This window comes from Carlito syrichta, unplaced genomic scaffold (genome assembly GCF_000164805.1).
Source record: "Carlito syrichta isolate Samal-C Ts95f unplaced genomic scaffold, Tarsius_syrichta-2.0.1 Scaffold254466, whole genome shotgun sequence".
Classification (NCBI taxonomy): Eukaryota; Metazoa; Chordata; class Mammalia; order Primates; family Tarsiidae; genus Carlito; species Carlito syrichta.
The window spans coordinates 53,278-67,627 of NW_007198562.1; the positions used below are offsets into that span (position 1 = coordinate 53,278).

Below are 14,350 nucleotides of genomic sequence, written 5' to 3' on the forward strand. Positions count from 1 at the left end.
AGTCCCATTTATTTCTCAAGGCTAGCCAGAGAAACTAGAATCCCTCTTTCCTTAGGCAGGTCATAAAAACCAGAACTCCTTTTCCCCATAGATAGTCATAAAACCTAAAAATGTTACTCTAATATTTCCCTCTATCTTTCTGTGTAAAACTAGCCATAAAGAAATTATCTGCCCTACCTTGTTTGATTGTAGGTCATAAGACCCATGTTCCAGAGAGGGTCCTCCTGCCCCATGTTCAGAAGGAAGGCATGCATGGTCAGAGAGACCAAGAAGGATATAGACAGACAGGCCTTGCTGGGTTTCCCCCGCTCAATCTATTAGCATTAGAGTATGCCCTTACTGTCCAATCATATTTCTACACGGCTGTCCATACTTTGTTGAACCAAAACATAAAAATGGACAATTTCCTTTCATTCTGAAGGCTTTCATGTATACATGTTAAATAAATTTGTATGCCTTTTCTCCCATTAATCTGTTTTATGAGTGGATCTGTAGTGAACCTTCAGAAGGCTAAGGGGATCTCTGCCCCTTGGACTTCTTGGTCCCCACAGTGTGTGTGTATTGAAGCACAGAAATACATCTAGAGAAAAATCTGTTTGCAAGTCATTATCAATGAAGAGACAACACAAATTTTTAGTTACTTTTTCCTGTTATTTTTGGACTTTTGAAACCATGTGTAAACTATAATACAATTAAATATAATACTGAAATGAGATCAAGTATAATCAACTAAAATTATAAATAATCTTAAAGCTTTGCACCTTGCATGCTTTTTTCAGACAAAAACAAAAAGTTGTTGGATAAGGAAATACAGTCATTCTGCAAATAGCTCAAGAAGGTTAGTGCTCCAGTGATGATTTTCTCAGCTATATATCTTGGTTTTTTATAGCCTCTTTGATAAGAACTAACTCTACTACAGCCCCATCTCCTCTGAAGTTTTTCTCTCTGAATTCCTATTACCCTCAGAATTTGTACCACAGGGCTGGATGCAGTGGCTCATGCCTATAATCCCAGCACTTTGGGAGACCAAGAAAGGATTGCTTGAGGCCAGGAGTTCAAGAATATGTACCATACCATTTAAGAACCTTAAAATGTCCCTGCTTGGGAGGCTGAGGTGAGAGGATTGCCTGAGCCCACAGGTTTGAGATAAACCTGGGAAACTTGGAGAGACCTCATCTCTACAATTAAAAAAAAAATTAGCTGGGTGTGGTGGCGCATACCTGTGATTCCAGCTACTTGGAAGCCTGAGGCAGAAGAATTGCTTGAACCCAGCAGGTTGAGGCTGCAGTGGCCATGAGCGTGCCACTGCATTGCAGCAGCCATGAGCATGCCACTGCATTGCAGCCTGGGTGACAGAGTGAGACTCCGACTCAAAAAAAAAAAAAAAAAAATCCTTGCAATGAGCTTTCTTTTGGTATTATATGTGCTAGTTTGTCTTGGAAACCCAATTACCCAATTATAAGCTGTTTTAGAGCAGGCACTGTGTCAAATTCTCTGATATTTACCACAGTTGTTGCCATAGCAGAGGATATATAGTTTTTTCTTAATAAATACCCTTTGACTGAATGACTGACTCTAGATCCAGTATTAGCCAGGATAGGCCATCTTGTGTTGCAATAGTACAAGAACAACTTCTTTTTGAGTTGGAGTCTCACTCTGTCGCCCAGACTGGAGTGCAGTGGCCGCTCCCGGCCACCACAGCCTCGACCTGCTGGGTTCTGGCGATCCTTCCGCCTCAGCCTTCCGAGGAGCCGGAATTACAGGCGCGCGCTACCACGCCCGGCTGATTTTTGAATTTATTGTAGAGATGAGGTCTCGCTGCCCAGGCGGGTCTCAAACCCGCGGTTTCAGGCAATCCACTCACCTCAGCCTCCCAAAGGTGCGGGATTACAGGCTGAGCCACCAAGCCCGGCTTAAGAACAACTTTTTTTTTTAAGATGTGGGGTACAACTCAGGGGTTAGGTACATAAGTGGTCATCGTACAGGTGAAGTTTGGCCTTCCTACTGGTCCTCACTTCGCCTGGTTTGGGATCAGGTACCCTTATTAGTGTTATATGCCCCCCCCCTTTGTCAGTGACCCACTACTACCAATCTCTTTCATGTAGTATTATGATCAATGTTCAGGGTCCACCAATGAGTGAGAACATGTGGTACTCAGTTCTTTGTTTCTGTGAGAGATCACTCAGTATGATGGACTCTAGTTCCATCCAAGTTGCTGCAAAGTCCATGCTTTTAAGTCCTTCTTTATAGCTGCATAATGAAGATTATGCATCGTGTATATGTACACTTTTTTTTTATTCAGTCCACTTTCAATGGGCAGCACAGTTGGTTCCATGCTTTGTGCAAGAACAGCTTAACACAGGATTTCAGTGACTTAGCACACAGTGGTTTATTTCCTGTTCATGAAAGGCTATATGAACTGGTAGGGACTGTTCTCTATTCAGTGACTAGGCAGCCAGGTTTTCTTCACCTCCAGACTCCACGATGTCATCCCATTGCTTCAAAGTTTGCTGTAACAGGAAAGAAAGAAATGAAGAAGCCACATTGACTCTTAAGTGCCTCAGACTAATTCTGTTCAAATTTCCATTTTTCAGAATTCGTTTTATGGCCCCAGTCTAGCCACAAGGGAGGCCAAAAAATGCAAGGGGGCGTATAAAGGTTTCAGAGCACAGAACCAATCATGCTGCCCATCAAAAGAGGACTGGATTAAAAAATATGGTACATATACATGATGGGATATTATGCAGCCACAAAGGAGGACAAAATTATGAACTTAACAGCAACTTGGGTGGACTTAGAGTCTATAATACCAAGTGATCTGCCACTGAAACAAACAACTGAGTACCACATGTTCTCACTCATTTGTGGACCTTGAACAATTATCATAATACTATAAGGAAGGGATTGGCTATAGTAGAAAACTGCCAGGGTAAGGGCACACCTTATCAACAAGGGTACATATATAATGAAAATTTGTATACCTAACCCTTAACTGTACCCCACATCTTTAAAATTAAAAATTAAAAACAAAACAAAACAAAAAAAGATTCCAGAGCACTAATTGTCTGTGGTATACATCTATGTTACAACTTTCTGCAAGATAACTATGCCAGCTAGTTAATGCCTCATTAGAGTTCAAGGGACCAGTAGTCACATGAACCATTAAACTTGGCTCAGAAGGCAGGTGGGATTAACGGTAGTCAATATCTGTCTGGGGATGGGGCGGGGGCACACCTCATCAGCAAGGGTACCTCCACAATGCATATTTGTATACCTAACCCTTAACTATACCGCACAATTTTAAAATAAAAAATATGTATTAAAAAAAGAAAACCAACATAAGACAAATAAAAAAAAAAGAAAACCAACATAAGACAAAAAAAAAAAACTTGGCTCAGTTTGTTAGTAACCATGTGTGATATAAACTATTAGTATTCAGAATGTATTCACTCAGTATGCATTTACTGAGTGCCCACCGTGTGCCAGGCACCATTCTAGGTCTTGGAAATATAGCAGGGAGAATAAAACTGGTCAGAAGTCCTTATACGAACAGAATTGAATTTCTAGTGGAAGAAAAGAAACAATTAACAAACACTGTATAGAGAATGTTAGTGGATGATCAGTATTGGAGAATAATAAAGTAGGGAGGGAAATAGGGCATGTGTTGGTGTGGAGAAGCAGGCTGGATTGTGATTTTAAATAGATTGATTAGGGAAAGTCTTAGCGAGAAGGTAATATGGGAGCAAATGCCTGGAGGTGAGAGGCCAGTCATTTTGGTGCCAGGGCAAAGAGCCATCCTGTAAGAGGAGATGCATGCAAAAATCTCAAGATGGGAGTGAGGGATAGACGCAGAGTGCCTGGGATGTCTGGTGAATGGCAAGGAAGCAAGGTGGTTGCAGCAGTTGTACAAGAGGGGGGAGTTGTTGGACTGGGCATTTGTTGGATACAGACTGTGAAGAGCCTTGTATGTTACTTTAGGGTCGGTGGCTTCTGCTCTGTAACATATGAAGCCATTTAGGGGTTTGGAGGAGAGGAATGACATTATCACTCTGGCCACTGTGTTGGGGATAGGCTGTAGGGACAAGGGCAAAAGCAGGCAGACTCGGTTGGAGGTGACTGCCAAATTTCAGGTAAGAGATGGTGGTGGCTTGGACCATTTCCATCACTCTAAAAAGTTGAAGGGCCAAATTTTAAAAGTGTGATGCATAAAATTAAGATGGTTTTTCCTAGTAAGATTTTTAGCATACAGCCTAATTATAATACAATGTATTATTACCATGAGTCTGATATTCTGTCATTTCATTAGAGTCAAAAAACTTTTATTCAACATCAACTGCCTGCTGGGTCCTCTGATCAGCACTGGGACAAACAAGACCTGATCTTTGCTTTTTGGGAGTTTATAGTGTAGCAAAATTATAGAAATCACCAAGAAGTATAACGTCTTTGACTCCAAAAACAACCACAGCATCAGAAACTTATTACTACATAATTATGATGGAAATAGCCTAGACTTGTAAACTGTTTTCTATATGCTAGACAGACCAATGCATATGATGATGATGATGACGAATGGTTGTTATAATTATTGTATTTTGTTGCTATATACCATAATGTTATAAAGTTAGAAAACTGAGGAGTAAAATCCTACTATAACTGTCTAAAAGTGATATTTCTGTGCTCTACAACCCAGCATTACCAAGAATTTTGCCACCTTAGTTCCAATCTAAAACTCAGCCCCAAAAATGCATGTTCCATTTTTTCCAATGTTACTAGTACTACAGCCTTGCTGATTTGCCAGCCTATTTAAGTCCTCTTCATTGCATGTTTTTTTTTTCCTTTTAATTATCTGCTTTGAAGATTAAGCTGAAACTGCTGCTCAGCTCCCAAGATGGTGCCATCCAAATTGCATGCGCTTTTCTGCCTCTGCAGCTGCCTCGCACGGGTTTATCCTTTTGACTGGCAAGACCTAAGTCCTGTTACCCAAGTTAAATCATCAGGTAAGAGGTATATTTGTTCAGGGACTTGATCAACTGATCTGTCAACGGACTCCAAGGGGCCCCAGAGAAGGTGCACATCTGCACTTCTAAGCAAGTCCTGTTAAGAAATGAGCATGGAAACCTTCTATTTTCTGGGGTAGGAGAGAGGGCCTCGTTTTTTCTTTATTTCAACTGAAACTAAAGAAGCATGTGTGTTCTTCAATATCATAACTGCTAAATAGAACCAGGATGAGACATTTTTAAAACACACTGGAAGCTCAGCTTGCAATCACTGTGGAGAATGTTCCCAATGCTGCCCCTTCTCTTCCACTATGGTCTAACACACTCCTACCCAAGTGCACTAACATGATTGCCTTGGAGTTCATGTCAAGAGCCTCAAAATCTGCTTCCATGAAGGTGGAGGAGAGGCAGGTGTCTTGATCAGCAAGCATAGTCCTGGTTAGTAGTGGAGAGTGGTGTGAGGAGATTACCTTTTAGGGTCATGAGAACCAAAGGGAAACCATCTTTTCTACCTAATAACAGGGAGAAGTGGGGCATGTAGGCTCTAAGATACTCCAGATGAGAATGGACATGATCACTTGCTCTTTCCTACCTTGTGGTAAGAGAGAAGGAAAGAAGAGGAAGACTTAAACCCAGGAGAGTAGCCATCTCTAGACAGTATATCCAGTGTCATTAAAAAGGACCTTTACTGCCAAGAGTTTGCTTCTAGAACCTTGCAAACTCCTGTTCAGAGGAGTTGTAATGCACGAACTTCTTTCGCCAGTCTCCTACAGAGAGTAGTGTAGGTAGCTTCTGAATAGTGTCATACTGCCAATACTGCAGGCCTGTGCACCTGGATAGATGTGATTACTCTGGATCTAGTTGTTCAGGCTTGATGGGTGACTGCTTACCATTGCATTTACAAAAGAGCTTTCACAACTTAGTGACTTATAGATACGTTTTGCCCTACTTCATAACTGGGGAATGAATGTATTAGGAGAGGGACTATATTTTGTATCTACATTTGCATAGGAAATGGAGTAACAGCTCATAGGTTCATTCATCTTACAACATTATCAGGAAGTTAAGGCTTCAGGGATATACTGGTGACTAAGACAAAGAGCCTGTAATCAAATTCAAGGATCTTGTAGCCTAGATAAAATTAAGTTCGTTTTTCCCATTACCTTTTACACAGATTGAAAACAGGTACATCCTACATGATGGGCAAACTATCATCTAGGAGACATTTATATTATTCACCTTTCACTGGTACAGGGCAAACATTTCAAAACATGGTTTTGTTTTGTAAGTTGGCGTCTCATGCTGTTGCCCAGGTTGGAGTACAGTGGCATGCTCATGGCTACCATAGCCTTCACTGGCTGGGCTCAGGTGATCCTTCCACCTCACCCTTCCAAGTAGCTGGAACTACAGGAAAGCACCACCACGCCCGGCATTTTTTTTCTTATTTACTGTAGAGACGAGGTCTCACCCAGTTGTCCTAAGATTATAGGCTTAAGCCACCGCACCCGGCCTCAAAACATGTTTTTTATTCCCTTATGTTAAAAATCATTGGAAATCTGTTGATGGATTGGCAGAAACTTGAGGACAGGGACATTTTTAAATTCTTCTTTTAGTCCAAGCATTGAGCCCTATGCACTACTCATTCTAAGTGCTCACAAATGAATACGTAAATATTGCTTAAAGCATTAGAAATTGATTATTAAGTAAAATATTTAAATGATAGATAATTCTTTATAAATTCTAACTAGATGAGTACAGTTAAAACATGGCTTTTCAGGTAAAAGTTTTGTAACTGTGAGCGAGAGAGATCCTATTTGCTAATGGAGGGCATAGAGGTATCATTTTCCTAGTCTGTGTAAGAGATGTCATTTTTCTAGCCTGTGTATGATTCATCTCCAAACCCAAGAATGAATATCAGGAATATCTGATAAATGAACACCACCAAAAATATATAATATGATGAATAACATACTATAGGTTCCAATCTTCCTATTAAAAATAAAGTTGAATAAAAATAGGAAGAGAAATTTATAAGTTCTGAACCACAAAACTATGCGTGGCCATTGGGCCTGAGAAGCCTCCTCCCTCCACCTTCTTTGTGATGACTACTGATGGATGGTTAGGGAATGAGAAGCCCAGCCCCAAGAGAGGGTCAACTATGGGTTGTTGAGTCTTTTCCATGGTCTCCCAGACACTGGTCCACAGGACCCTATGGATACATACCAAAGCCTAAGTCTGCTCAGTGTTTCCTGAGACCCTCTTAGGAGTCTGGCATCCTGGAACAGGCAGACCTGTAGTCTCACCTTGACCTGTGACTCCTGAAGTCTGATTGAGGAACCTTCTCAGGTAGAGTGGGTTTTGGACAACCAGGGCACTTCTAGCTTACTGGAAAAGCGTATTTCTGGGTCCTCAGTGGACCTGAGAGCTCACAAGCAGAGCCTTGTGCAGAGTGGAACCTTCTCATGGCTCTAGATCTGAACCCCTAATTCTAGATTTAGTGTCTCCAAGTCAGCTCCTCACTGAGCTATGTGATCCAGAGGTCTTCCCTACCAACCCCCATGACTGCCTGTGGGCATGGGTGTGGCGGCTGGCAGGCTGGCTATCACAGAAGGAAAGGCAGTTGTCACCTGCCCTACCTACCATCCTCTTCAGGACTTTATATTTCCATGTTACACCAGGAGCATGACTCAGTAGATAATCTTTATTGGAAGAGGAAGAGTCTTTTGTAATTTTAAATAGACATTGAACTCTTTCAAGTTTAAAAAAAATCTCTAAGAAAGTACCTCAAATTTTGAATCTCCTCAAAAAGAAAGTGGCATGTTCCCGTTTAGATCTGCTAAAACTCCCCTAAGGACTTCACATGGATTTGGCTAGCCAGAGTTTATTAACTCTGGGGAAGGGGAAAAATAACACCTGTTACGTGTTGTATTCTACACTAGGTATTTGACCTAAATTCTCACCTCATCCTTACAACTGTTCTGCAGGCTGGTCGAGTGTTTTTATGCCATTTTCCAAATAAGAATCAGAGAGGGGAGAAAATTGCCTAGGCCAGGGTATTGGAGCTTGTAAGAAGTACAACTGAAATCTGAAATAGAATCACCTGGACCTAATACCCAGAGTCTTTGTCTCGACTCCCCTCCTTCTGCCTTCCTTGGAACTACCTTTTACCATTTGACCATAGATTGCTGACCTGCGTGTCAGTACAGGTGGTCTAAGACTTGGGTTCAGTGTCCCTTAAACTTTAATGGGCATACCTTTTCAGATGCAGCAGAATGAGGATGAGGTTGGAGAGCCTGCATTTCCAAGCTCTAGGTGGCACCAGTGATGCTGGCTTATGGATCATACTACTTTGAGTCGCAGAGGTATTAAGGATTAAAAAGCTTCATCACTGTGCAGCTGTCTCACTCATGAGTCACCAGTGTGGAGGATGCAAGTTGGTTTCTTCCCATGACTCAAAACCTCTCTGGACAATGCCCACAATATTGATGCAGGTGTACCAACATAGCTCTTGATGCCTGGCTGGCAGAGGCAGAGTGTGATGGAAAACACAGAGAGTCTGTCCAGTGGAAGTGATCAACTCCCACAGTCCAACAGAAGGAAGGGGTGGGCAAGACAATGTGCTGAGAAAGGCGAGAAGCTGGATATACTGATATTTGGACTCAAATCTTGAAGCTAAATGTGGATTCAATTGGGGTTTAGAAAGGAAGGAAACAAGCCAGGCTCGGTGGCTCAGCCTATAATCCTGCGCCTTGGGAGGCTGAGGTGAGTGGATTGCCTGAGCCTGTGGGTTCGAGACCCACCTAGGCAACTTGGCGAGACCTCATCTCTACAATAAATCAAACGTTAGCCGGGCGTGGTAGCATGTGCCTGTAGTTCCAGCTACTTGGAAGGCTGAGGCAGAAGGATCGCTGGAGCCCAGCAGGTCGAGGCTGTGGTGGCCGGGAACGGCCACTGCACTCCAGTCTGGGCGACTGAGTGAGACTCCAACTCAAAAAAAAAAAGAAAGGAAAAAAACAGATGAAGCTGCAGGTGTGTGGAAAGGTTTTGGCACCAGAGAGAAAAAAGGAGTTTCAGGAGTGGATGGGTAAAAGACTGTGTATGATCAAGGGCTTGAAGAACAGAAGAGGGCTGTGGCAGTTTGGGTTAGCTCAGCTCATTTTCACAAATATTTATGGAGCACTGACTATATGTCAGATGCTGTGTTAGCTCAGAGGGTGCAAAGACATGGGTACGGCTCTTGAGAAATAAACTGGTGTAACATACAAACACATACATTTCATATAATGTGATAGGAAGAAGGACTATATATAATCTATGTGATACTGAAGATGAAATGATTATTTCTGTCTGGGAAATCAAGGAAGTCTCCAGAGAAGACATGACATCTGTCAAGGGGATTTTAAGCAGTAGCATTTACGAAGGTGCAGAGGCAACAAATAGCCCAGTGTACAGCTCATGAGTGCCGTAATACAAGGAAGGGAAATAACTTAAGGGGAAGATTCAGGAGAATGAGGTAGTGGGCCTCCAATTGCAGAGGATCTTTCTTTCTTTCTTTCTTTTTTTTTTTTGAGTTGGAGTCTCACTCTGTTGCCCAGACTGGAGTGCAGTGGCCGCTCCCGGCCACCGCAGCCTTGACCTGCTGGGCTCCGGTGATCCTTCTCCCTCAGCCTTCCGAGTAGCCGGAATTACAGGCATGTGCTATCACGCCCGGCTGATTTTTTGATTTATTGTAGAGATGAGGTCTCACTGCCCAGGCGGGTCTCGAACCCACGGGCTCAAGCAATCCACTCACCTCAGCCTCCCAAAGGCGTGGGATTACAGGCTGAGCCACCCAGCCTGGCTTTGGATCTTTCTTACAATGCCCAGGAACATGGGATTTAACTTGAGCACCCATGAACCTCAACTGTTTTAGCCCCAGGACATTATAAGGATGGGCCACATATGTGCCTCACTTAGCAGTGTATTTATTTAGAAAGGCATGTGTAGACTTAAATTCCTCCTACAACTACCTTCGGGGCACAATATTCACTATCTGGAGACCCAGTCTCCACCACTACACAATATGTCCATGTAACAAATACACATGTACCCCCAAAATCTAATTTTTAAAAAATAATTAATTAATTAAATCCCTCCTACAAACTGCCTTCCAGAAAGGTGCCCATACATTCCTCCTGCAAGAAAAAATACTTGGTGATAGGAAGTCATCAAAGGATTTTAAGAATTGCCTAGTGAGATTTGTATTTTAAGTCATTCCAGGAGCTGTGTAAAAGGTGTGTTGAAGAGGCCATGACCCAAAGAAGATAGGACTGTTAGGAGAGATGGCAACAGCCTGGTCAAGAATGTATAAATGAGACTATTGAGCAGAGGGTCAGAGAGATATTGAAGAGATATTCTAAACTAAAACTGTTAAAAATTAAGACTTGGTTGATTGCTGGGGGTTGTGGGAGAAAGAGATAGGAGAGTAGATGATTCCTAGGTCTCTAGCTTGAGATGTGGGGAATTCTTGAGTTGCAGGCTGTGTGAGTTAGCGGGTGAGAAAAGGGAGTTGGGAGACGATCATTTAGTTGTATTTTGGACCATTGGTTTTAATGCTTTTATGGCCTCAGGTAAAGATGCCCAGTGAGAAACTATAAGCACAAATCTGAAATGTGAGTAACAGTTCATGTTTAGGAAAAACAGATTTAGGAAGCCATCTTTGCTATACTCTAGATAAAAGAAGGTGAGGGTGAGGCTGTAGGCATTTGGAGGTAATAGTCTTAGGCCTCTTGGAGAAGGACTATGTCTACCTTCATCTTTTTACCCTCCAAACCCTCCTTCTCCCATTACCCCCACCCCCAGTGCTCTGCACACAGCGAGTGCTCAATAATTTTACTTGTGCATTTTACTAGTTAGGTTAAGAAAGAAAGGAGGCCAGAAAATATGGGCCATAACTTGATTCCCTTAGAGTTTCTTTGCATAATAAAGTCTGGGGTGTAATGAATGACAAATGAGAGAATATTTACTTGTTTTTCAGCATGGGTCAATAAAATACAAGCACTGATGGCTGCTGCAACCTTCGGTCAAACTAAAATCCCCAAAGGAAATGGGTCTTATTCTGTTGGTTGTACAGACTTGATGTTTGATCACACTAATAAGGTAATGCTTTGATTAGCGCAACTCATCCTTATATTCTAAAATTGACTGTTGCTATGGCATGAAAAAGTGTTGAAACATAACCTTGCCCTCACCTGAGAATTACTCATTTTGCTATTTGTATTGCTTCCTATGAAGGTTTGTGCTGGTTTAGTCATTCCCCCAATTCTTTGCTGTTATCTGATTAATTCATCTATAAACTCTATTTTCCACTTACTTAATGGCTGAAACCAGGCTGTTCATATATTCTTTTTAATGAGAAAACGTTTGTTTTTCTGTTTGTATTCTCTTTCATAACTGTATTCAATCACCACAGCAACTTTAAAAGTACTCTAGACCTCTTTCTGAACAATTAGTGGATCCCCACTAATTAAATGTGTAAACTAGTGGCTGGAATATATTTAAGGAATAACTCAACTAAAAGAGCATTAATTTCCTTCCTCCACAGGGCACCTTCTTGCGTTTGTATTATCCATCCCAAGATGATGATTACCTTGACACTGTCTGGATCCCAAACAAAGAATATTTTTTGGGTCTTAGTAAATTTCTTGGAACACACTGGCTTATGGGCAAAATTTTGAGCATGTTATTTGGTAAGATTTCTGTTAATCCTATTTTGTAGGCTCTAGAATATAAGAAAACTTTGAAAACAACGCAGCTTTTCAGCTTTTAAGACCAAGGTAGATTTTCTTCAGTCTAAACTCCTGTGATGACAAGAAAAGTATTTATTTTTTAAAAAATTAGTTTATTTATTATAAAGATGTGGGGTACAATTCAGGGTTAGGTATACAAACATTGATCATGTAAGTACCCTTGTTGATGAGGTATGCCTCTCCCTCCCCTAGCAGTTTCTCTCATCTATCATACTCAGTGATCTATTACAAAAACAAAGAACCTGAGTTCCATATATTCTCACTCATAAGGTGATCTTGAACAATTATAATGCTATAAGAAAGCAATCGGCAGTAGTGGAAAACTGTCGGGGCGGGGGGGCGGGGTAGGGGGTGCTGGCAGTTGAGGAAAGTATTTCTTAAATGCCTAGGCAACTCTGAGAGAGTCAGGGTTCTCATTCTGTCCATTTTGAATTTGATGGATTTGGCTGAGAATATCAGCCTGACATCTTTGACATCTTTCCATTGCTGCTCTTTATTTGTTTGTTTGTTTGTGTGTTTGTTTTTGAGTCAGCCAGGCTGGAGTGCAGTGGCATGATCATGGCTCACTATAGCCTTGACCTTCTAGGCTCAGGCGATCCTCTTACCTCAGCCTTCCAAGTAGCTGGGACTACAGGCACGTGCCACCAAGCTTAACTAATTTTTGAATTTTTTTGTAGAGACCTAGGCTGGTCTCAAATTCCTGGGCCCAAATGATCCTCCCACCTTGGCCTCCCAAAGTTCTGAGACTACAGTCATGAACCACTGTGCCTGGCTAAGACTGCTCTTTAGTTGTCCTTCTTATATAATGTGGGGAGAGCAATAATATGGTGACAATAGCAGTTTCTCTGCTGTGACCACTTCCCTGAGTGCTTTGTACTTAAAGTAAAACCAAAAGAGAAAGTAGAAACCCATACTCGCCAGATGCAAAACAAAGGAGTCAATGTTAAAATCTTATTTGCCATAAATGAAGAGACTCTATTTGTGTTCCCAGTACCTACCCCAAGGGACCAGTCTCTCTGACTAAGACAATCTGCAGTGCATTCATCACTTAATTCCTGTTTAATATAGATTTTCCTTCCTCATCTGTTTTACCAGACACTACTATTGGGCTGGCATTAACTATATCTTCAAATGCCTCCCTCAAAACTACCTACGACTTTGGGGATTCATTTAAGCTTCTTATTAGAGTTTTCTTAAAAACCACTTTATAATAGAAATGATTAAAATACCATAACTACACATATTGAGCATGCAGAATAACTCATAAATCACTTCCATAGCAATAATCACATTCAGTCTTCATGACCACATCTCCATTTTATAGATGAGAAAGTAAAACACAAATAATTGCTAATAATGACAATAACAAAAGAAGTGAAGGAAGAGAAGACAATATTTTCTCTTTGTGAGTCCCTTACTATGTGATGGATAGGTGCTTTACATATTGACTTAAATAAAATTCTCACAAGACTCTATGAAACAGTTAACATTTCCTCAATTTTGCAGAAGGGGAATCTGACATTAAAATAGTTTGAAGAACTTGCCTGAGGTCAACATCTAATAAGTGGGAGAGCCGCATCCAAAGCTACGTCTCAGTATGAAGTCAATGGTTTCTCTACCTCTCACTGCCTCATGATCAAATCATGAGAAGAGTCTCTGATTTTTAGATTTTGACTCTCAGTAAAATGTTTCTGGGATTTACTCAGTAGTTTGGTCTCAGATCACTTCATTAGAAGTTTTTCCCAATCCTGAGACTAGTAATAAGTAGCAGTCTTTGGAAATCCACTTGTTAGTAAGAAAATCTCTCACCTTACATTCAGAGCCAGCTGTGAGAACTGATAACTAATAATCCCATGCTCTGAGAAATGAACACACAGGTCTTTGGTTGGTGGGTCTCTAATAGCAGACTTTTTAATACATTCATTGTGAATCCATAAAAACACGGCTACAAATCCCATGGGTCAGGATTTTCTGTTAGTGAGATGTAAGTTAAATTAACTTGCAGCATAAGGTCAGAGAAAACATTAACTGTGATCTCCCATTGTGTCTAGGTTCGATGACAACTCCTGCAACCTGGAATTCCCCTCTGAGAACTGGTGAAAAATATCCACTTGTTGTTTTTTCTCATGGTCTTGGAGCATTCAGGTAATGTTTGAGAGGCTGAACAATTTTAACCTTTAGGAATCAATGACTTTTTTTTTTTTTGAGTTGGAGTCTCACTCTGTCGCCCAGACTCGAGTGCAGTGGCCGCTCCCGGCCACCGCAGCCTCGACCTGCTGGGCTCCGGCGATCCTTCCGCCTCAGCCTTCCAAGTAGCCGGAATTATAGGCATGCGCTACCATGCCCAGCTGATTTTTTGATTTATTGTAGAGATGAGGTCTCGCCTGCCCAGGCGGGTCTCGAACCCGCAGGCTCAGGCAATCCACTCACCTCAGCCTCCCAAAGGTGTTTTTTGTTGTTGTTGTTGTTGTCGTTATTGTTTAATAGTAAAAGTTTGAGCTGGGCTTGGTGGCTCAGCCTGTAATCCCACGCTTTGGGAAGCTGAGGTGAGTGGATTGCCTGAGC

General features: G+C 41.6%; 1 protein-coding gene across 1 annotated transcript in view; it reads left to right on the forward strand.

Moving 5' to 3' along the window:
* The window catches only part of PLA2G7 (phospholipase A2 group VII), a 40,495-nt gene that overhangs the window by 17,426 nt on the left and 8,719 nt on the right, over positions 1-14,350 (forward strand). Inside the window, exons 2-5 of the mRNA XM_008052046.1 lie at positions 4,858-4,997; positions 11,014-11,135; positions 11,581-11,725; positions 13,837-13,930. Of these exons, the coding sequence (XP_008050237.1) occupies positions 4,889-4,997; positions 11,014-11,135; positions 11,581-11,725; positions 13,837-13,930 (470 nt within the window). The 5' untranslated portion in view covers positions 4,858-4,888. The remainder of the gene's footprint in view (positions 1-4,857; positions 4,998-11,013; positions 11,136-11,580; positions 11,726-13,836; positions 13,931-14,350) is intronic.